Source organism: Salvia splendens, chromosome 19 (genome assembly GCF_004379255.2).
Source record: "Salvia splendens isolate huo1 chromosome 19, SspV2, whole genome shotgun sequence".
Lineage (NCBI taxonomy): Eukaryota > Viridiplantae > Streptophyta > Magnoliopsida > Lamiales > Lamiaceae > Salvia > Salvia splendens.
Window position 1 is genome coordinate 2,860,631 of NC_056050.1, and position 21,636 is coordinate 2,882,266.

The window sequence follows — 21,636 nt, forward strand, 5'->3', positions numbered from 1 at the left end:
AGACCCACCACAATCCAATGTTTGATACAATTTTTCAGCCTGGATAAATGCAATCCAAGGCCTGAAAAAAATTGCGGCGGCCCGCCAGGCCCGCGTGAATAGTGCCCGTTTTCACTATTGGGCTTAGTTAATGTGACCCACAAAATTTGTGGGTTTATTTTATCCTCTTGTGGGTTTATTTTATCCTACATAAATCCTACATTTGGCCCGAAAATTTTATCCTATGTTAATCCTCTTGCTATAACCCACTCACTCTATAAAATTTTATCCATAAGGACCCGTTTTATAGAGTGAGTGGGTTATAGCAAGAGGATTAACATAGGATAAAATTTTCGGGCCAAATGTAGGATTTATGTAGGATAAAATAAACCCACAAGAGGATAAAATAAACCCACAAATTTTGTGGGTCACATTAACTAAGCCCAATAGTGAAAACGGGCACTATTCACGCGGGCCTGGCGGGCCGCCGCAATTTTTTCGGGCCTTGGATTGCATTTATCCAGGCTATCAAACATTGGATTGTGGTGGGTCCCACCAACCTTAACCTTGGTTTATCACCTATAAAACGGGTCCTAAGGACCCGTTTTATAGGTGATAAACCAAGGTTAAGGTTGGTGAGACCCACCACAATCCAATGTTTGATACAATTTTTCAGCCTGGATAAATGCAATCCAAGGCCCGAAAAAAATTGCGGCGGCCCGCCAGGCCCGCGTGAATAGTGCCCGTTTTCACTATTGGGCTTAGTTAATGTGACCCACAAAATTTGTGGGTTTATTTTATCCTCTTGTGGGTTTATTTTATCCTACATAAATCCTACATTTGGCCCGAAAATTTTATCCTATGTTAATCCTCTTGCTATAACCCACTCACTCTATAAAATTTTATCCATAAGGACCCGTTTTATAGAGTGAGTGGGTTATAGCAAGAGGATTAACATAGGATAAAATTTTCGGGCCAAATGTAGGATTTATGTAGGATAAAATAAACCCACAAGAGGATAAAATAAACCCACAAATTTTGTGGGTCACATTAACTAAGCCCAATAGTGAAAACGGGCACTATTCACGCGGGCCTGGCGGGCCGCCGCAATTTTTTTCGGGCCTTGGATTGCATTTATCCAGGCTATCAAACATTGGATTGTGGTGGGTCCCACCAACCTTAACCTTGGTTTATCACCTATAAAACGGGTCCTAAGTGTTTAGTCGATGTTGATATGTTTGTGAACGCGATTTTATCTCTTATCCATTCTTTAGTTTTTGGAAAGCGTGTCGCAAATGGGCCGAGCCAATCCGGGTTAGATCCGATCCGATCCATGAAAATGTAATTGAATATACAGTGGTATGGGTTCATGAGGCCCAATACTAGCACCCCAAATTCTTACCATCTCATTTTCATCACACAAGTGATCATTTTTAAATTTTAATCTTTTAGTAATATTAAATGATTTAAATCCCTTTTATCACGATGGAATTTGAAAGTTAATTTAGTTGCGATTTAAATATGGCACGTGTAGCTCTGGTTAATTTCAAGTATGCTATATGAAATTAGATGGTAGTTAAACTAAATGACGGCAGCCGGAGAGAATTAGGGAAGTGCATCGACTATCTATCACTACCACTAGGGATGTCAATGCAGCCCGCAACCCGTAGGCTGACCCGAATAACCCGCCAAATTTATAGGGTTAGGGTTGAAAATTTCTAGCCCGATAAAATTACAATCCGATTAGCCCGCACCCGATTAACCCGCAACCCGTTAGGGTCAGACCCGAAAATCCGATGGGCTGGCCCGAAAACCCGATAAAATTTCTATTGTTATATTTGTTTGACTCCTAATTGGACACTTTCATTGATTATTTTTATAATATAGATAACTAAAAAAATAACATTCAATTTTATATTAAATATATAAATTATATATTAAAATTTAATTAATATAATAATAAATAAATAAATTAGAAACTTCTAATTCATTAATAAAAATTTACATTTGTAAAACCTGTTTTAAAACATGCTTTAAAATATTCAAATTTATGTTTTATTTTACACAAATCTCAAATATTAGTATTTGATCATGTTTGTGTTTGAGTTTAAGTATATATCTCAAATTTATCATAATTAAATATTTATATTTTATAAATATAATTAATTTTCGTCATTATTTATTGGATTGATCGCATGTTAATTTTATCGGTAGCAACCCGATTAAACCGCTGGGCCAGCCCGAACCCCGAGCGTTTAGGGTTAGGGTTGAACTTTTGTAACCCGAAAAAATCGCAACCCGAGTAGGGTTGGCCCGAAACCCGATGGACCGGCCCGATTGACATCCCTAACTACCACCCGGCATTGACGAAGGAGGAGGGAGAGTTTTATTGCACCAATAACGAGAAATGTTGATTGGTCAATCTGTTCGGGTTCAAGCTAATCCGCTCGGATTGCCGGGGTATACGGATACAGGACTTTCGGGTTATAAATTTTCAACTCAAATCCTAAGCATTCGAATTTGGGCTTACCTGTCAGGGCCAATTGGGCTAAATATTTTTATTAATACACTCTCTCCTCTGTTCCTAAAAATTTGTTAGAGTACTTATTTCTATTTTCGTCTGTCCCTTAAAATTTATCACTTTTATCATTTTTTGTAATGAATATAATATGGGGTTGTTTAGTTTACAAGATTATATCCCGATGTTAAATATGTAATGTGTTTGGTTTATGATATTCAATACCACAATTCAATCCTAGATGGAAAATCATGGAATAATTAGTCATAACTAACTGCAAACCCCAGATTACTAAAATAATCTCACAACTCAATCATAGATTATATCTTGATACTATTTTATACAGGAAACCGAATATCATACGAGTATAACTTTTAAATAATGAATCAAAATATATTTTCAAGTGCATTTGAAAAAAAAATATTATTGAACTAACTTATAAAAATCTGAAAAATGTAATGAAAATTGAAAATTGAAAATTAAATAATGAGAATTATCGCATTTCCGGCCAACCCGCAGAATTCAGATTTAGGATTATTTAAGTTGTGATTCTTTCGTGACATAAATTTTACTATCCCAATCTTACAAAATATTCGGACTATTTGGGGTCTACCTGCGAATTTCATGTTGAATTAATATCACTACAAATAACCCTAACCTGCTCGATCTTCTTAAAAAGCGATCAATTTAGCTAGAAGAAACAATGAAATAAAGCCTTCAATATGTATTACTCCATTATTCATTTTCCAAAACAATAGAGCATTTCGAAACGAAGTGGTTATATGATTTTTCGGGTAATATTCTCCGTTGACTGTCAACCTATATTAACTACTACTTCCTCCATTCCATAGTAATAGAGTCAACACATTTTTCCACACCTACTTTATTCTCTCTTACTTTTCTCTCTCTTCATCTCTCTACCTTTTTCATTTTTCACTTTATTCTCTCTTTATTTAACTCATCTAACAAAATTTTTCTTAATCTCCGTGCCGAAAAATTTTATCGTACTAACCAAGATAAATATTCTGAAAGTCAACTATTTGTGAAATTGTTGTGGGAATATAAACTCTTTGACTTGAATTATTCAAGTCAATATGTTTCTTATATTCATTACTAAGCATAAAAGATAAAAGAGATAAAAAGAGAAGTCCCGGGAGGCAGAATCCCGTCGACAACTCAAGCTTAAACAAAGTGCGTAAAATAAAATAGAAAGAGACGTAAATTCATATATTTATTGATTGAATGAAGAGAATAACAATAGGTCCTATATATAATACTACTACTACTACTAATAACCTAACTTAGAGAACAAGATACCGAATATATGGAAAGATATGATATTACTACCTCCGTCCCTGAAAATTTGACACAGTATAACATTTTGGTCCGTCCCTGAAAGTTTGACACACTTCACTTTTACCATTTTTGGTAGTGGACTTCATATTCCACTAACTCATTCCTACTCACATTTTATTATAAAACTAATATTTTAAAAGTAGGACCCACATCCCACCAACTTTGTCAACTCACTTTTCATTACATTTCTCAAAACCCGTGCCGGGTCAAAGTATGTCTAATTTTGGGGGACGGAGGTAGTATAATACTAATAGACTAAATGGGGAGTGATCAATTGCTAACTCATCATTTAATTACTAACTACAATTAATTTAAGGCCATAGGATTCTAGAAAACGTGTGGTTTACAATTTGCCACGTGTAATTTTTGTTTTTATTAATTAAATCGAAAAAGATAAAAAAAAACTCCAAATTAGGGTTTTGAATGAAAATGTCAATATAGTGGTTCGAAAATATCAACACAATGCTTTGAGAATGTCAACACAATGCTTTAAGAATGTTAACCCATTACTTATATTGACATTTTACATGTATTATATTGAAATATTTTATATAGTATGTTGACATAGCTGCTGTGCGAAAAAATAAAAAAAATTCGAATTTTTTTTCAAATTTTGACGTCGGAATATATGCATGTAGTATATCGTTGGAATCCTTATAAAGTTATCTTTAATTTGATATATGTTATATGAATTTGAAGTTTTGGGATTTCTTTTAAAAGTTAGTTATAACTAATTTTGTAGTTAATTGACATTAATACCCCTATTGATATTTTTTGGAATTAATCATATGGCCTTATTGACGTTTTTGTTGATCGTATTAACATTTCAGGGTTGATGATCAAAGCCTTTAATTTGAATATCTAATGGCTATTATTTAGTTATAGTTAGCAATTAAGTATTGAGTTAGCAATATAACACTCCCCTAGACTAAATATTGTATATAGTATATGATAATGTAATCATATGACCGTATCATCTCTTTCCAATAAAAGCTTCAGAGTTCTTCCAATCACGATAAAAACTTTGGTAGATATTCACCCTGGATCATATATGAATGGTTTTTATTTTGAAACTATGTTACCACTGTCACGGAGCCAAATGGAGTATATAATTGGACTGAATAGTCTTGCATATATGATCGAGGGAATATCTACCAGTCTCTAAATCACTATCGAAAAAAAATAATCAAACATTAACTATTTCAATTATTTCATTCTAAACGAAACAAAATACTACATTAGAGTAGATTTTTTTGTGTGATGATATTTGTTCACACATTAATGCCAGCTCACGATCTAAATGACATATTGTTCCAAAATTAACCATATCTATTCCAGACATGGTCATTAGCTGAGAAGCAAATAGGAATAGAGAAATGATCATTCATGCAACGTTCATAGTTTCATAATAATCAAGTGCCAAAATCTGGATAAATGTTTGATATTTTGAGCTATGAAATTCATAAATCCTAGTCTAAAGAATGTTGACATTTATTCTTGAATTAACATGTCTAAGTTGCTTCTTTGCAAGCTTCCTTGCAATTATTTCATCATCCATTTGGATTCGAGAAATGCGATCCCATGGCATATTCGGACGTATCTCGAAAGATCGTGGATCCACGACTATCCTCTCTAGTGCAACACCGTGTCGCACCAACCAACTAATCATTTGAAGATGATTACGCACACCACGATAGCCAAAAAACTCTACTTCCTTGATGTGAGAATAAGCCAGTTGAACTTCGTTATTGTTGTTAATCTCCGAAACATGATAATCACTACCATTAATCAAGTAATCCCTTTTCGGTCCCCACAGTTCATTAATTTTTGCATTGGTTTCATCTTGGTGTGACGCCTATAAAATCATTAATCAACAAAGTAATTCATCTTATCTATTATTATATAACCACACTAAGTAAATCAAAAGATATTGGAAACAGAAAATTTTTGAGAAAAAATCAGCCAATCCTCACTTTTAAAAAAATATCAATTATATCATAAATTTGCCAATCTTTTAATTCTCATCATTAGTTTGACACCAAAAAAAAAAAGACCACCCGCCTTTCTTTCACTATCACTTCCACATCATACATAATTTCGACCAAATTTCCACAATTAATGAAAATATCGAAGTTATGATATACTACATTTGTATAAGCAGAATTTAACTAAATCTAGGAAATGAATAGATAGTTACCTCTAGGACAAATCTTTGCAAACAAGGTGCCACACTAAACCATTTTATTATTGGCACGAGAGAACAATTGTCACTGAACTCACTCTCAACCACCACCACCAATTCCTTTAGATTAGGCATCATACTCTGCAAAGTGTCCTGTACAATATAGGTATATCACATGTCATAGCTAATTTATTGAAAATCAAATAAATCACAAGTGCACATTACATTGCAGGTAATTTTGTAGTTGTAGTATATCTTGAGCGTGTGTAGTTGTGGAAGCACGGAATCAAACATGTCTATAATGCCTCTGATGCTCCTAATATAAAAATTCCTATCCTGGCCGTGTGCGGCCTGAATCCAGAGCTGAGTAAGACGAGGAACACCGACTAGCTCGAAACGACAATGTAGCTCGAAACGACAATGTGGTCTACCCAGACCAGCGTACTTGATGCAGACAATATTAGAATCACGAACAACAACTAAAGAGAGGCTAGGGCACTGGCTGATTTCTAGGCATTTGAACACCGGCAGCGTCCCACCAACCTCCAGAGACGAAAGCATTCTTCCACACCGGGACAGGGATAGTTGCTCGAGGAGAACACAGTTTCCCAACAAACATGCCACAGCGGCATCACTCACATTCACACAATGCAAACTCAGTCTCTTTAGCAGCTTCAGATTGTCGGGAAAATTCCCTTTATGGTATGGGAAATAGTAAAACTCTTCTGGTGAGTAGGCGTAGGTATTCAAGATCAAATCAAGACTCTCAACCTTTCTCCTCAAAGCGGAGTTAACCCAATAATCGACACATCCACTAAAAGATAAAGGTAAATCGAACGCCACTTTAAATCTGACAAGGTTAGTGGAGGAATTTGGGAGTATGGTGAATATGCGATCAACCCATCTAACATAATCGCTTCTTAACTTGGTGATGTTATAAGCTTTCCGGTGGTATTGTAGTAGTATTGTTGTCGAATCCAGATCAAGATCTAGTTTGGGTAAGAAGATCCACAAGTTCCTCCATCGAGAGCAAAGTAAGCTACTTCTTATAGCTTCTTTCAAGCTCAAACAAGATAATATTAACAATAATATATCGTCAGGAAGCATGCTAATTCGATCACCCTGAAACTGAAAACTCAACATTGTCATCTATGTGCCTATTGATTTAATTAATTACAATGGTTAAGTTCATAAACAACAATCAATAATGATAACTAGGGAGATTTTTACCGTGTAGTCATCTTCGACTTGTAGTCGCCTCCGTAGCCTTTTAGCCATTGTTAGTTTACTCCTCAATTCTACCTTGAATTTATTTGTGTTGTGCATATGTTATATATATAGTCGATCTGTTAAAAAGGATCAATACCAATTACCAAATCTTTTTTTATTAACTATCGGTTTAAAAAAATCTATTAGGTTAAATTAAATCTTCTTTTTCTAAAGAGATATCTAGTATCTACATGTATATATATCTATATCTATATTACCGACATTTTTTTGCATAAATTTATTGCTGGTATTTATTTTAATTTCGATGTAACATATACCTTGGGAATTACGCAATCTGTAAAAACTCAACATAATCAAGAAATTAAGAGTGTTTGCATACGACAAACCTGACATACACATGTAATTTTTGTTTGATGAAATTTGTTTAGTTTAAACACTAAATGAGATATGTGATTCTTGCTTATCAAACAAGCTGGATGAAAGCGAATCTTCGGAAATATCTTTAATATCTTATTAAGTACTTTATTTAGTACTTGAATAATCACATCTTTTCCATAGTTTATTGATTCACCATATCTTTCTAGTTAGGATATTATTATATTTAATTTACTATATTTTATATATTAGATTATTTTTATAGTCTCTTTTCATTCCCTGCAATTTAATTTTTTTGCTCAAAACCCTAGTTGGATGATAATTGGCTGCTCAACGGGATTCTCCCTGCGAACGAATTAATATCTTCTTGGCAATCTCTTGAAGTTATCTCTTGTATCATCGGGTGCTTTCATCTAGGTTCTCTTCCTCCAAATTATTGTCATCATGGCACGATCGTGCGGCGTTATTTCGTTGCAACTTGAACAAATTTCCGCAGAAATCACCAAATTGGAATCACGATTGAGCACGCCGTGTTGGGGAGATTCACGCTCCTTCGTTGTGGGAGCTGCAACCCTCCTACCAGCTGCCGCACGAGCGCCCTATTTCCAGTGCAGGTATAATGCCCTCCAGAATGACTACGACCCACCTCCGTGGCCTGATCCAGACCCCCCATATAATCCCACGGCGAGCGATTTCCAAGGTTCAGCACCGCAATACCAGAGGCAGCACCGCCGCCGCTGTACCAACCGGAATGGTTCCCACTACCGCAGTCCTACCAGCTGGAAAGGGCAGAACTATTCGACCAGTCGTGATGTTCCCGGATTGGAAATCAGCCTTGGCAGGCCGAGTATCGTGCGACCGACCGCTGCGTTGATGAACTACGGTCTCTGCCGCTTCCCAAACCAGACCAGCCCTAGGAACCAGCGCCAACCCATGGTCCGGAACCCTAATACACTCTGTCGGGGCAGCAAGACCGTGCGTGGAGCTACCATCTGGATCGCCCGAGCCTCCCACCACTGCCAATAATCAAGCCGTCGTCATACCGGGGCAGCGCGATCACTTCAGCCCTCCACAATATGATTTGCATACATCATGTCGGAGCCATATGCGGCCCACGCCACAGCAGTGCCGCCTCAAAGCTTCTACGGCGGGTATACCAATGCCCAATCGGGGTATCTGAACAACCAACAGCAACTCGTGCAATCAAGCCCGCCAACATGTTGGGAACCTGACCCTCCCGACGCGACATCACTGTACACCGCTGCACAACAGCCCTGCCATCCCTACCAGCCACCACCGCCGCCCACCACTTGGCCGCAGACTGGTTGGGATCCGTCCTCCACCCTACCTCTGAGCCGGAGATGCATCCGGAGCCGTACCACGGCTATTCCTCGCCTCCCCCTGCGCCGATACCAGAGCCATACCACTGCTATCCCTTGCTGACGCCGGAGCCAGATTGATAGAAATCAATGGGTTCCATCCTAAAACCAATTGGTGATAAAATGAGTGACCCATGAGATTTATATACTAGTTTCAGTTTTCTCTACACTGATTGACCCATGAGATTCGAGCAATTCCTTCAATTATAGCGTGGATGACTACTTGTCCTACACTGATTCTTGGCAGCCGGAAGACCGCCCGTCCCATTCGCTACCATTGCCTGACCAAACGTTGCATCCTCCATCGTGGCTGACCTCCTACTGTCAGCTGGCTGCAACCGCTCTCCGACAACCACCATAGCTTCGTTCATCATCTTTTTGTATCGATTTGCCACAGCAGCACGTGCAGAACTCAGTACCAACATCGCCCCGACTTTTCCTATTTCTTTTAAGTTAGTTTTTGGATGATCGTCAAACTTTAGGCAAATATAGCCCGTGTTCCTTCACGTTTTGCTTAATTGGAGAATAGAGAATAGAGAATTTTAAATAGCAATGGAAGTGGAATATTGTGAATGTTCGAAAATTGTTGGAGTTGTAGTCGAAGAATATTACACGATTCTTGAGGAGAAAATAGAAATTTGTATGACCCAACTTGGTTTAACTTTTTTTTTACTCTCCTAGCCCAGTTTCCATTTTATGAAACTACTTTTGAGAAGCCCAACATGAGACCTTACGCGATATGGTTTAGCTCAAATAATACTAAAAAATCTTCTGTCCAAATCTCTTCCCTGAGAATTAGGAGGATTTAACCGTGTATATATAGATACACTCCCCACACGTCACCACTTTTCATAATCTGAGGAAAAAAAAGTAGAGCAAGAGCTAGTTAGAGAAGAGAGTTTTTGGCGTCTAAGACCATCCACAATGATAATAGCCTAGCCATAGCCTAGCTATAGCACATCCACAAACTCCCCATGCCACGTCAGCAGGACTAAAAACTCCTCCTGCCACGTCATCTGGACAAGCAACTGGACAAGCAATACCCTAGTCATAGCCCAGCCACAATAAATAAAATTATAAAATACAAATAATTAACTATCACACAAAATACAGAATTAAATGTACGACACGGATGCGGGAAAATTCAATAATTTTATTTAAATTAAAAAAAAGTACATTAAAAAAATTACATAATTTTAAAAAAAACTAACGCCGTGCAGTCCTCCGCGCCCACAACTCTTCAATTAAATCCTTTTGGAGTCGAATATGAGCATCCACTTGGCGCATGTCGGCATGTGCTTGGAGGAGGCCGACTTCATCGTGCGGTACCCCCCTTCGTACGTTGGGGGCGGCCACGCCGTGGCTTGGACCGACTTTATTATCGTCGTTGGCCCAACTAGTCAGTTGTACACCTTCATCTTCGACAGTCATGTTGTGCATAATACAGACGTACATTATATCAGCAATGCAGTCGACATGCCACAAACGCGTTGGACCCCTAATTGCCGCCCATCAAGACTGTAGCACACCAAATGCGCGCTCCACGTTCTTGCGCGACGACTCATGACGTTCCGCAAAATAGGCTTTCCTCTCATCAGATGTGCATCTGATCGTCTTCACAAAGACGGGCCACCTATGGTATATCCCATCCGCCAAGTAGTAGCCAATATCATGCTGGTTGTCGTTGGCGACAAAACTGATGGCCGGACCGACGCCCTGGCACTGCTCGTTGAAAAGGGGCGACGAGTTGAGGACGTTGAGGTCGTTGTTCAACCCGGCTACCCCAAAATACGCATGCCAAATCCACAGCCGGTAATCAGCTACGGCCTCGAGGATCATCGTGGGATTCTTGCCCTTGTAGCATGTCATGTAGAACCCCTTCTAGGCAGGGAACAGTTCTTCCACTCCCAATGCATACAATCTATGCTGCCTAACATACCCGAGAACCCATGCTTCTCCCCGTGCATCTGCATCAGCTCCTAGCAGTCTTCGGGGGTTGGGCTTCGAAGGTACTGATCACGGAATATTTCAACCACGCCCTGACAGAAAAATTTCATACATTGAAGGGCAGTCGTCTCACCGATGTGGAGGTACTCGTCCCACATATCTGCCGCGCCTCTGTAGGCCATCTGCCTGATTGCCGCAGTGCACTTTTGAATAGGCGTGTGGCCGGGTCTGCCAGCCGCATCGTGTCTGAAGCGGAAACACGTATATCGAATCTCCAAAGCGTCAACAATACGCATAAACAGGGCCCTGCTCATCCTAAAACGCCGCCTGAAAAGGTTGGCCCCAAACCGCGGCTCCTCTGCGAAGTAGTCTTCATATAGCCGCTAATGTGCAGCTACGTGATCCCGATCAATCACGGCTCGGCGGGGGACAACAGGTGGAGGTCGAGGTATATCTCACGGGACGTATAGGCCTCCAACTGTTCATACATTTGCCGTTCGTACTCCTCAGCATCCCCACCACTACCACCACTACTACCACCCGCATTACTCATTTCGTGATATTGCTCTTGTACATAAATTAAGTCAGAGAGAAAACTCGTTAAAACAAGCGGTGTGAATGAAAATGACGTACAAATCGCGTATATATAGTGTTTCGAAAATTAAAAAAAAATTGGAAAAAATTCGGGGGCTCGCCGATTGGGCGGCTGCAATGGCGGCGAGCAACCGGCGAGCGGATCGGCGAGCGCCCGAGAATCGGCGTGCGCTCGCCGATTCTTTCGCCGAAATGGCGCTCGCCGGTGGCAATGGTTCGGCGAGCGTACCGGCCAGCGCCGGAAATCGGCTAGCCGGCGCGCTCGCCGCCATTGTGGATGCACTAAGAGCATCCACAATCAGAATAGGTCAGCCATAGCTCAGCCACAAACTCCTCCTGCCACGTCATCAGGACTAAAACTTCTCCTGCAACATCATCTGGACAAGCAACTGGACAAGCAATAGGCTAGCCATAATAAACAAAATTATAAAAAACACATAATTAACAATCACACAAAATACGGAATTGAATTTACGACACAGATACGTGAAAATTCAATAATAATATTTAAATAATAAAAAGTACATTAATTAAAAAAATTACATTAATTTTCAAAAAATGAATGGCATCTGAGCTCGCGTCTGAGCCCTCTATCTTCCGTGGCGACATCCAAATCGGCCCGAATACTATCGAGCATCGAGTGAAGAAACCTCTTCTCCACGGGGTCAGTGGCCGCCCTCCATTTAGCCTGAGTCTTCTGCATCTGAGCGCGCATTTGTAGACGCGCGAAGAAGGCGAGATTGGCTGGTGACGTGCCAATAGGGGGATGCCGACTGAACCTCCGGGGACCCCTGGGCGATTCCCCTTGCTGCCCGTTGCGCCCGCCATTGACCAACCGGGCGAGTGTGGAGAGTAAACACCGGAGGGGACAAGAAATCCTAAACATCCTCGGGGTGGTCATAGGAACCTCCGCTGCTGCCGCTGTAATCACCGGCATAGTTCATCCGTTGCTTCTTCGGCCAACCAGAGAACCCCCACATATTAACACCCGGCCGGGTGAACTTCCTGCCTGAAAACCTCACCCGGCCGGGTGAATTTCCTGCCTAGAAAACAAGAGCAAGACACCTAACATCGTAATTAAAATTGAATACAAATTAAAGTCTTAACACATTTCTCAAACATAATTAAAGTCGTAAACAAGTACGAATTTAAGTCTTAACACATTTCTCAAACATAATATCCTGGCTCTTGAGTACCGACCACGTGAACGAGGAAGTAGCCGTGCTGGTGAACATTCCAACGTCCATTCAGGTTCATACCAATAATCCTGGTGTCTCAATGGACGGAACGCAGCTGCATAAAATTCCAACCGTAAGACATGATAATAATGTTAGAATAAGAAGTATCTAAATAACATACATGCGTACTGGTGAATCCAAACATCTGTATGGTATCGGGTATCAACCTGACTGAAGATGTCATCACTGCGTTCTCTCATCACCGCAACAATGTGAGAGCAAGGCATTCTCTAGGTCTGCCACTTTCCACATGAGCAAATCTTTTCACGGTACTCAACAACATGTATATTATGGCCTCTACCCGGACCTCTGTGATATGTTAGCACCTCATAAGTGCCACGAGCTATGCTTGTAGGCCTAACATGATGACGTCTCCCTCGACGGTCATTCTTCTGAAACAACTCCCAAGCCCACGGTGTCAAAGTCGTCTGACATTGTTTGGCTAGAGTCGTTCGGTTAACAAACCAATTGATGGTCCTCCAAAATGTAATATCAATGATAGCTCTAATTGGCAGTTCCCTCGTAGCTAACAACACATTGTTATAACACTCAGCCATGTTAGTAGACGTCTCACCCCATCGACGAAATCCGTCGTGTGCCATAGTCCACTGCGATCTATCTATGGTGGTTTCGAGGTACCTCAGAGCTTCTGGACTCACCTTCTCTAATTCACGTCTTGCAGTCCAATATCTACACTCCTCAACTGCTTCACCCATTTTCCATACCCATTTTTTCACTCCGGGGCCTTTGTGTCTTTGTAACACATTCGATCTCACGTGAACTAAACAGTATCCATGATAACCAACTGGTTCCTCTTTCCACACGTCGGACTGCATGGTATTTATAATGCCTTGATGTCTGTCTGATATTATGCATACTCCATGTTCATTCTTTATAATATTCACTCTGACAAGATTTAAAAACCAATTCCAACTCTCATTGGTTTTTTCATCAACAATGGCAAAAGCAACGGGCAAACAGTTCTTATTTGCATCGTAACCTACTGCAGCAAGTAGTTTACCTTTCAGTCTCCCACGCAGGTGGGTCCCGTCAACTGATAAGACTGGCTTTGCAAGTTGCCACGCCTCGATTGCTGGCCCAAATGCCCAAAATACGTAACGGAACACCTTCTTATTACCTTGTCTCAATATAGGGTCATGCAACCACTCAACGACTGTCCCAGGATTTTGACTTTGCAACTCAGTCAGTTAGCTAGGGAGTTGTCTGAATGATCCCTCCCACCCACCATATACAAGCTCAATAGCTTTTCTGCGAGCATACCATGCTTTCTTGTAGCTGATTTTCACATGAAATTTATCTTTGATATATGTAACTACCGCAGAAGGCTTGAATTGAGCATCGTTTTCAATTTGACTTCGAATACAGAGAGCAATCATAGATGATGTAAGATTAGCATGTTCACTTGGATCGTGATCTCCCATACAACAATGACGATCAACCCATGCGTTGATAGACCAGCTACCATCGCGTTTCTTAAACGTTGTTTTAACCTCCCAATTACAGGGGTATCGTTGGCCAAGGTCCATGCCTTTTCTTTTCGGACGAAATGGGTCCCTACAAGCTGCATGCCATCTTCTTGATTTACTATCCATAACCTCTTACATCCGACCTGTTCCCACATGCCACAATGTTACAGCAGTTTTCAACTGCAATTTGCTATCAAATTTCGTTCCCACATCAATATGTCTCGGATTATCCTCGTCCCAATACCACATATCTTCCTCGCCCACTCCATGGTCTTCTGAAACGTAACCTCTGCTGCCTTCACATGGTAATGATCGAAAAAATGGTAACCCTTCAGGCACATAGTCGGGAACAGGTTGCTCCCCACGAACAGATGGTTGTACATAATTTGCAACCATCATATCAAGTGTCTCGTCGTCTGTTGAATCTTCACATGATTCTGCACTATAATCAAGATCACTTAGTTGAGAACTATCAGAACCCTCTGAACCGTCTGAACCATCACCATTATCAGAACCATCCGCACCATCACCATTATCAGAACCATCCGCACCAACACCATTATCAGAACCATCAGAACCACACATGTCACATTTGGTACATCTACTTGTTCATCTATATCCCTCCCAAATATGTTGAATTCAAAGTTATGATATTCATCATCCCTCCTAGACGTTCCAACATCATGATGAGTGGTAGATGGTTCAAATTGCAACGCAGTAGTAACAGGAGTATATTCAATAAAAAGTTCAATTTGACGTGGATTTTCAGCAAACATATACTCCAACAAATTATCATCCACTGGTGTAGCTATATAATTCACCACTCCACTAAAAACCACAGAATGCCTCCATGTTAAATCAAGCGTATATGCATCCAAATCAATTCCAATTTTTTCAGAAATCATTGAAATGAGCTGATAATAAGATATCTTTTCATTCAATATAATAAATGAATTTGCACGAGGGGGGTCATAAGCAACACCCAAACCTAGGAGCTGAATAATTTGCCCATCCCAATATAAACTCACAAACACCATCGATTCTGCAAATTCATCCCAATTCAACATTAAATAAACACCAAATTCATCCCAAATTCAACCCAAATTCAACCCTAAATTCAACACCAAATTCATCCCAATTCACAAATTCAACACCAAACTCATCTAATTTCACCAAATTCAACATAAATTCGACACCAATTTCAATAATACAACAACAAATTCAATAATCCAACAACAAAATTCAAACCATAAACCCTAAATCTATAAATCAACTAAATTGAAATGAAGGGTAGAGAGTTACCTAACAACACCTAAAAGAGGATTGGGAGAAGCTAGATGTCGGATTGACTTCGATGAATGATGAAATTCGGGTGAATGGAGAGTGAATATGCGGGAATGGGAGTGAATCCGCGTGAAGCCGGGAGATGTAGTGTTGGCGTATAGACGCGAGAGGGATTCGCGTGTATACCGCATACACGCGAGAGCTTTCAGCGTGTTTAAACTTATACATGCGTTTGGGTTTCGCGTGTTTCTTTAAGAAACACGCGAGAGGGTTTAGCGTGTTTCTTAAAGAAACACGCGAGAGCTTCTTGCGTCTTTCCTATGGCTGGAATAAGTTTTTTTCCGGGTCCAAATGGCGGATACGGGTCCCCATAATGGTGTTTCATGGAAAAAAGTCGAGAAGTGGCACTAACAAAATGGAGAGCATATGTCAATTTAATTTGATTCTCTAAGAAACACATACAGTTTGATTTTGTTTTTGATTCTCTTGTTGTAATAGTCTGCAACATGTTTAACAAATAGGCCTGCAGCTACTAATGAGGGGTGCTTTATTGAAAAGTGGTGTCAAAAATAATAAAAGTACACTGCTCGTTTCCCGCCTAAACAACACATGTTTAAGGCCAACCGGGTCGGGTTTTCCACTGGTTGGAAGACTTATTAAGAAAAACTGTAGTGAAATCGGTGACATTCAATTTTGACGCAATTCCCAAATTCAATTCAAGAAAAAGAAAGCAGTTCAAGAATTGAGCTTGTGTAACATCATGATGAGTGGTGGATGGTTCAAATTGCAACGCAGTAGTAACAGGAGTATATTCAATAAAAAGTTCAATTTGACGTGGATTTTCAGCAAACATATACTCCAACAAATTATCATCCACTGGTGTAGCTACTTAATTCACCACTCCACTAAAAACCAAAGAATGCCTCCATGTTAAATCAAGCGTATGTGCATCCAAATCAATTCCAATTTTTTCAGAAATCATTGAAACGAGCTGATAATAAGATATCTTTTCATTCAATATAATAAATGAATTTGCACGAGGGGGGTCATAAGCAACACCCAAGCCTGGGAGCTGAATAATTTGCCCATCCCAATATAAACTCACAAACACCATCGATTCTGCAAATTCATCCCAATTCAACATTAGATAAACACCAAATTCATCCCAAATTCAACCCTAAATTCAACACCAAATTCATCCCAATTCACAAATTCAACAACAAACTCATCTAATTTCACCAAATTAAAGAAACACGCGAGAGCTTCTCGCGTGTTTCCTATGGCTGGAATAAGTTTTTTTCCTGGTCCAAATGGCGGATACGGGTCCCCATAATGGTGTTTCATGGAAAAAAGCCGAGAAGTGGCAATAACAAAATGGAGAGCATATGTTAATTTTATTTGATTCTCTGAGAAGCACATACAGTTTGATTTTGTTTTTGATTCTCTTGTTGTAATAGTCTGCAACATGTTTAACAAATAGGCCTGCAGCTACAAATGAGGGGTGCTTTATTGAAAAGTGGTGTCACAAATAATAAAAGTACACTGCTACGTTTCCCGCCTAAAGAACACATGTTTAAGGCCATCCACATGTATACCGTATACACGCGAGAGCCTTCAGCGTGTTTAAACTTATACACGCGTTTGGGTTTCGCGTGTTTCTTTAAGAAACACGCGAGAGGGTTTAGCGTGTTTCTTAAAGAAACATGCGAGAGCTTCTCGCGTCTTTCCTATGGCTGTAATAAGTTTTTTTCCGGGTCCAAATGGTGGATACGAGTCCCCATAATGGTGTTTCATGGAAAAAAGCCGAGAAGTGGCAATAACAAAATGGAGAACATATGTCAATTTTATTTGATTCTCTGAGAAGCACATACAGTTTGATTTTGTTTTTGATTCTCTTGTTGTAATAGTCTGCAACATGTTTAACAAATAGGCCTGCAGCTACAAATGAGGGGTGCTTTATTGAAAAGTGGTGTCAAAAATAATAAAAGTACACTGCTACGTTTCCCGCCTAAACAACACATGTTTAAGGCCATCCACATGTATACCGTATACACGCGAGAGCCTTCAGCGTGTTTAAACTTATACACGCGTTTGAGTTTCGCGTGTTTCTTTAAGAAACACGCGAGAGGGTTTAGCGTGTTTCTTAAAGAAACACGCGAGAGCTTCTTGCGTCTTTCCTATGGCTGGAATAAGTTTTTTTCCGGGTCCAAATGGCGGATACGGGTCCCCATAATGGTGTTTCATGGAAAAAAGTCGAGAAATGGCACTAACAAAATGGAGAGCATATGTCAATTTTATTTGATTCTCTAAGAAACACATACAGTTTGATTTTGTTTTTGATTCTCTTGTTGTAATAGTCTGCAACATGTTTAACAAATAGGCCTGCAGCTACTAATGAGGGGTGCTTTATTGAAAAGTGGTGTCAAAAATAATAAAGTACACTGCTACGTTTCCCGCCTAAACAACACATGTTTAAGGCCATCCACATGTATACCGTATACACGCGAGAGCCTTCAGCGTGTTTAAACTTATACACGCGTTTGGGTTTCGCGTGTTTCTTTAAGAAACACGCGAGAGCTTCTTGCGTCTTTCCTATGGCTGTAATAAGTTTTTTTCCGGGTCCAAATGGTGGATACGGGTCCCCATAATGGTGTTTCATGGAAAAAAGCTGAGAAGTGGCAATAACAAAATGGAGAGCATATGTCAATTTTATTTGATTCTCTAAGAAACACATACAGTTTGATTTTGTTTTTGATTCTCTTGTTGTAATAGTCGGCAACATGTTTAACAAATAGGCCTGCAGCTACAAATGAGGGGTGTTTTATTGAAAAGTGGTGTCAAAAATAATAAAAGTACACTGCTACGTTTCCCGCCTAAACAACACATGTTTAAGGCCATCCACATGTATACCGTATACACGCGAGAGCCTTCAGCGTGTTTAAACTTATACACGCGTTTGAGTTTCGCGTGTTTCTTTAAGAAACACGCGAGAGGGTTTAGCGTGTTTCTTAAAGAAACACGCGAGAGCTTCTCGCGGCTTTCCTATGGCTGGAATAAGTTTTTTTCTGGGTCCAAATGGCGGATACGGGTCCCCATAATGGTGTTTCATGGAAAAAAGTCGAGAAGTGGCACTAACAAAATGGAGAACATATGTCAATTTTATTTGATTCTCTAAGAAACACATACAGTTTGATTTTGTTTTTGATTCTCTTGTTGTAATAGTCTGCAACATGTTTAACAAACAGGCCTGCAGCTACAAATGAGGGGTGCTTTATTGAAAAGTGGTGTCAAAAATAATAAAAGTACACTGCTACGTTTCCCGCCTAAACAACACATGTTTAAGGCCACCCACATGTATACCGTATACACGCGAGAGCCTTCAGCGTGTTTAAACTTATACACGCGTTTGGGTTTCGCGTGTTTCTTTAAGAAACATGCGAGAGGGTTTAGCGTGTTTCTTAAAGAAACACGCGAGAGCTTTTTGCGTCTTTCCTATGGCAGTAATAAGTTTTTTTCCGGGTCCAAATGGTGGATACGGGTCCCCATAATGGTATTTCATGGAAAAAAGCCGAGAAGTGGCAATAACAAAATGGAGAGCATATGTCAATTTTATTTGATTCTCTGAGAAGCAAGTACAGTTTGATTTTGTTTTTGATTCTCTTGTTGTAATAGTCTGCAACATGTTTAACAAATAGGCCTGCAGCTACAAATGAGGGGTGCTGTATTGAAAAGTGGTGTCAAAAATAATAAAAGTACACTGCTACGTTTCCCGCCTAAACAACACATGTTTAAGGCCATCCACATCTATACCGTATACACGCGAGAGCCTTCAGCGTGTTTAAACTTATACACGCGTTTGAGTTTCGCGTGTTTCTTTAAGAAACAAACGAGAGGGTTTAGCGTGTTTCTTAAAAAACACGCGAGAGCTTCTTGCGTCTTTCCTATGGCTGGAATAAGTTTTTTTCCGGGTCCAAATGGCGGATACGGGTCCCCATAATGGTGTTTCATGGAAAAAAGTCGAGAAGTGGCACTAACAAAATGGAGAGCATATGTCAATTTTATTTGATTCTCTAAGAAACACATACAGTTTGATTTTGTTTTTGATTCTCTTGTTGTAATAGTCTGCAACATGTTTAACAAATAGGCCTGCAGCTACTAATGAGGGGTGCTTTATTGAAAAGTGGTGTCAAAAATAATAAAAGTACACTGCTACGTTTCCCGCCTAAACAACACATGTTTAAGGCCATCCACATGTATACCGTATACACGCGAGAGCCTTCAGCGTGTTTAAACTTATACACGCGTTTGGGTTTCGCGTGTTTCTTTAAGAAACACGCGAGAGCTTCTTGCGTCTTTCCTATGGCTGTAATAAGTTTTTTTCCGGGTCCAAATGGTGGATACGGGTCCCCATAATGGTGTTTCATGGAAAAAAGCCGAGAAGTGGCAATAACAAAATGGAGAGCATATGTCAATTTTATTTGATTCTCTAAGAAACACATACAGTTTGATTTTGTTTTTGATTCTCTTGTTGTAATAGTCGGCAACATGTTTAACAAATAGGCCTGCAGCTACAAATGAGGGGTGCTTTATTGAAAAGTGGTGTCAAAAATAATAAAAGTACACTGCTACGTTTCCCGCCTAAACAACACATGTTTAAGGCCATCCACATGTATACCGTATACACGCGAGAGCCTTCAGCGTGTTTAAACTTATACACGCGTTTGAGTTTCGCGTGTTTCTTTAAGAAACACGCGAGAGGGTTTAGCGTGTTTCTTAAAGAAACACGCGAGAGCTTCTCGCGGCTTTCCTATGGCTGGAATAAGTTTTTTTCTGGGTCCAAATGGCGGATACGGGTCCCCATAATGGTGTTTCATGGAAAAAAGTCGAGAAGTGGCACTAACAAAATGGAGAACATATGTCAATTTTATTTGATTCTCTAAGAAACACATACAGTTTGATTTTGTTTTTGATTCTCTTGTTGTAATAGTCTGCAACATGTTTAACAAACAGGCCTGCAGCTACAAATGAGGGGTGCTTTATTGAAAAGTGGTGTCAAAAATAATAAAAGTACACTGCTACGTTTCCCGCCTAAACAACACATGTTTAAGGCCACCCACATGTATACCGTATACACGCGAGAGCCTTCAGCGTGTTTAAACTTATACACGCGTTTGGGTTTCGCGTGTTTCTTTAAGAAACACGCGAGAGGGTTTAGCGTGTTTCTTAAAGAAACACGCGAGAGCTTCTTGCGTCTTTCCTATGGCTGTAATAAGTTTTTTTCCGGGTCTAAATGGTGGATACGGGTCCCCATAATGGTATTTCATGGAAAAAAGCCGAGAAGTGGCAATAACAAAATGGAGAGCATATGTCAATTTTATTTGATTCTCTGAGAAGCAAGTACAGTTTGATTTTGTTTTTGATTCTCTTGTTGTAATAGTCTGCAACATGTTTAACAAATAGGCCTGCAGCTACAAATGAGGGGTGCTTTATTGAAAAGTGGTGTCAAAAATAATAAAAGTACACTGCTACGTTTCCCGCCTAAACAACACATGTTTAAGGCCATCCACATGTATACCGTATACACGCGAGAGCCTTCAGCGTGTTTAAACTTATACAAGCGTTTGGGTTTCGCGTGTTTCTTTAAGAAACACGCGAGAGGGTTTAGCGTGTTTCTTAAAGAAACACGCGAGAGCTTCTTGCGTCTTTCCTATGGCTGTAATAAGTTTTTTTCCGGGTCCAAATGGTGGATACGGGTCCCCATAATGGTATTTCATGGAAAAAAGCCGAGAAGTGGCAATAACAAAATGGAGAGCATATGTCAATTTTATTTGATTCTCTGAGAAACAAGTACAGTTTGATTTTGTTTTTGATTCTCTTGTTGTAATAGTCTGCAACATGTTTAACAAATAGGCCTGCAGCTACAAATGAGGGGTGCTTTATTGAAAAGTGGTGTCAAAAATAATAAAAGTACACTGCTACGTTTCCCGCCTAAACAACACATGTTTAAGGCCATCCACATGTATACCGTATACACGCGAGAGCCTTCAGCGTGTTTAAACTTATACAC

General features: G+C 39.8%; 1 protein-coding gene across 2 annotated transcripts; it reads right to left on the reverse strand.

The window, feature by feature from the left end:
• Positions 1–5,211: 5,211 nt before the first annotated feature.
• Positions 5,212–7,324, reverse strand: LOC121778800 (putative F-box/FBD/LRR-repeat protein At5g22670). 2 transcript variants are annotated; one of them, XM_042176203.1, is made up of 4 exons: positions 7,266–7,324; positions 6,261–7,163; positions 6,051–6,188; positions 5,212–5,567 (listed from the first exon to the last, which is right to left on the reverse strand). In XM_042176203.1, exons 1-4 carry the CDS (start codon positions 7,311–7,313, stop codon positions 5,328–5,330), a joined length of 1,329 nt encoding a protein of 442 aa, XP_042032137.1. In that variant the 5' UTR covers positions 7,314–7,324; the 3' UTR covers positions 5,212–5,327. The 2 variants fall into 2 exon arrangements, with proteins under 2 accessions (XP_042032137.1, XP_042032136.1); XM_042176202.1 differs by having other exon boundaries at positions 5,212–5,708.
• Between the last annotated feature and the right edge of the window lie 14,312 nt (positions 7,325–21,636).

What these genes read in the sequence shown, in the direction of transcription:
- LOC121778800 (XM_042176202.1), bottom strand. Translation starts at nt 7,313, where the DNA reads ATGGCTAAAAGGCTACGGAGGCGACTACAAGTCGAAGATGACTACACG. An exon ending in ACTACAAAATTACCTGCAAT is followed by an intron (nt 6,189 to 6,260) that starts GTAATGTGCACT and finishes TATATTGTACAG; the next exon opens with GACACTTTGCAGAGTATGAT. An exon ending in TGCAAAGATTTGTCCTAGAG is followed by an intron (nt 5,709 to 6,050) that starts GTAACTATCTAT and finishes ATGATTTTATAG; the next exon opens with GCGTCACACCAAGATGAAAC.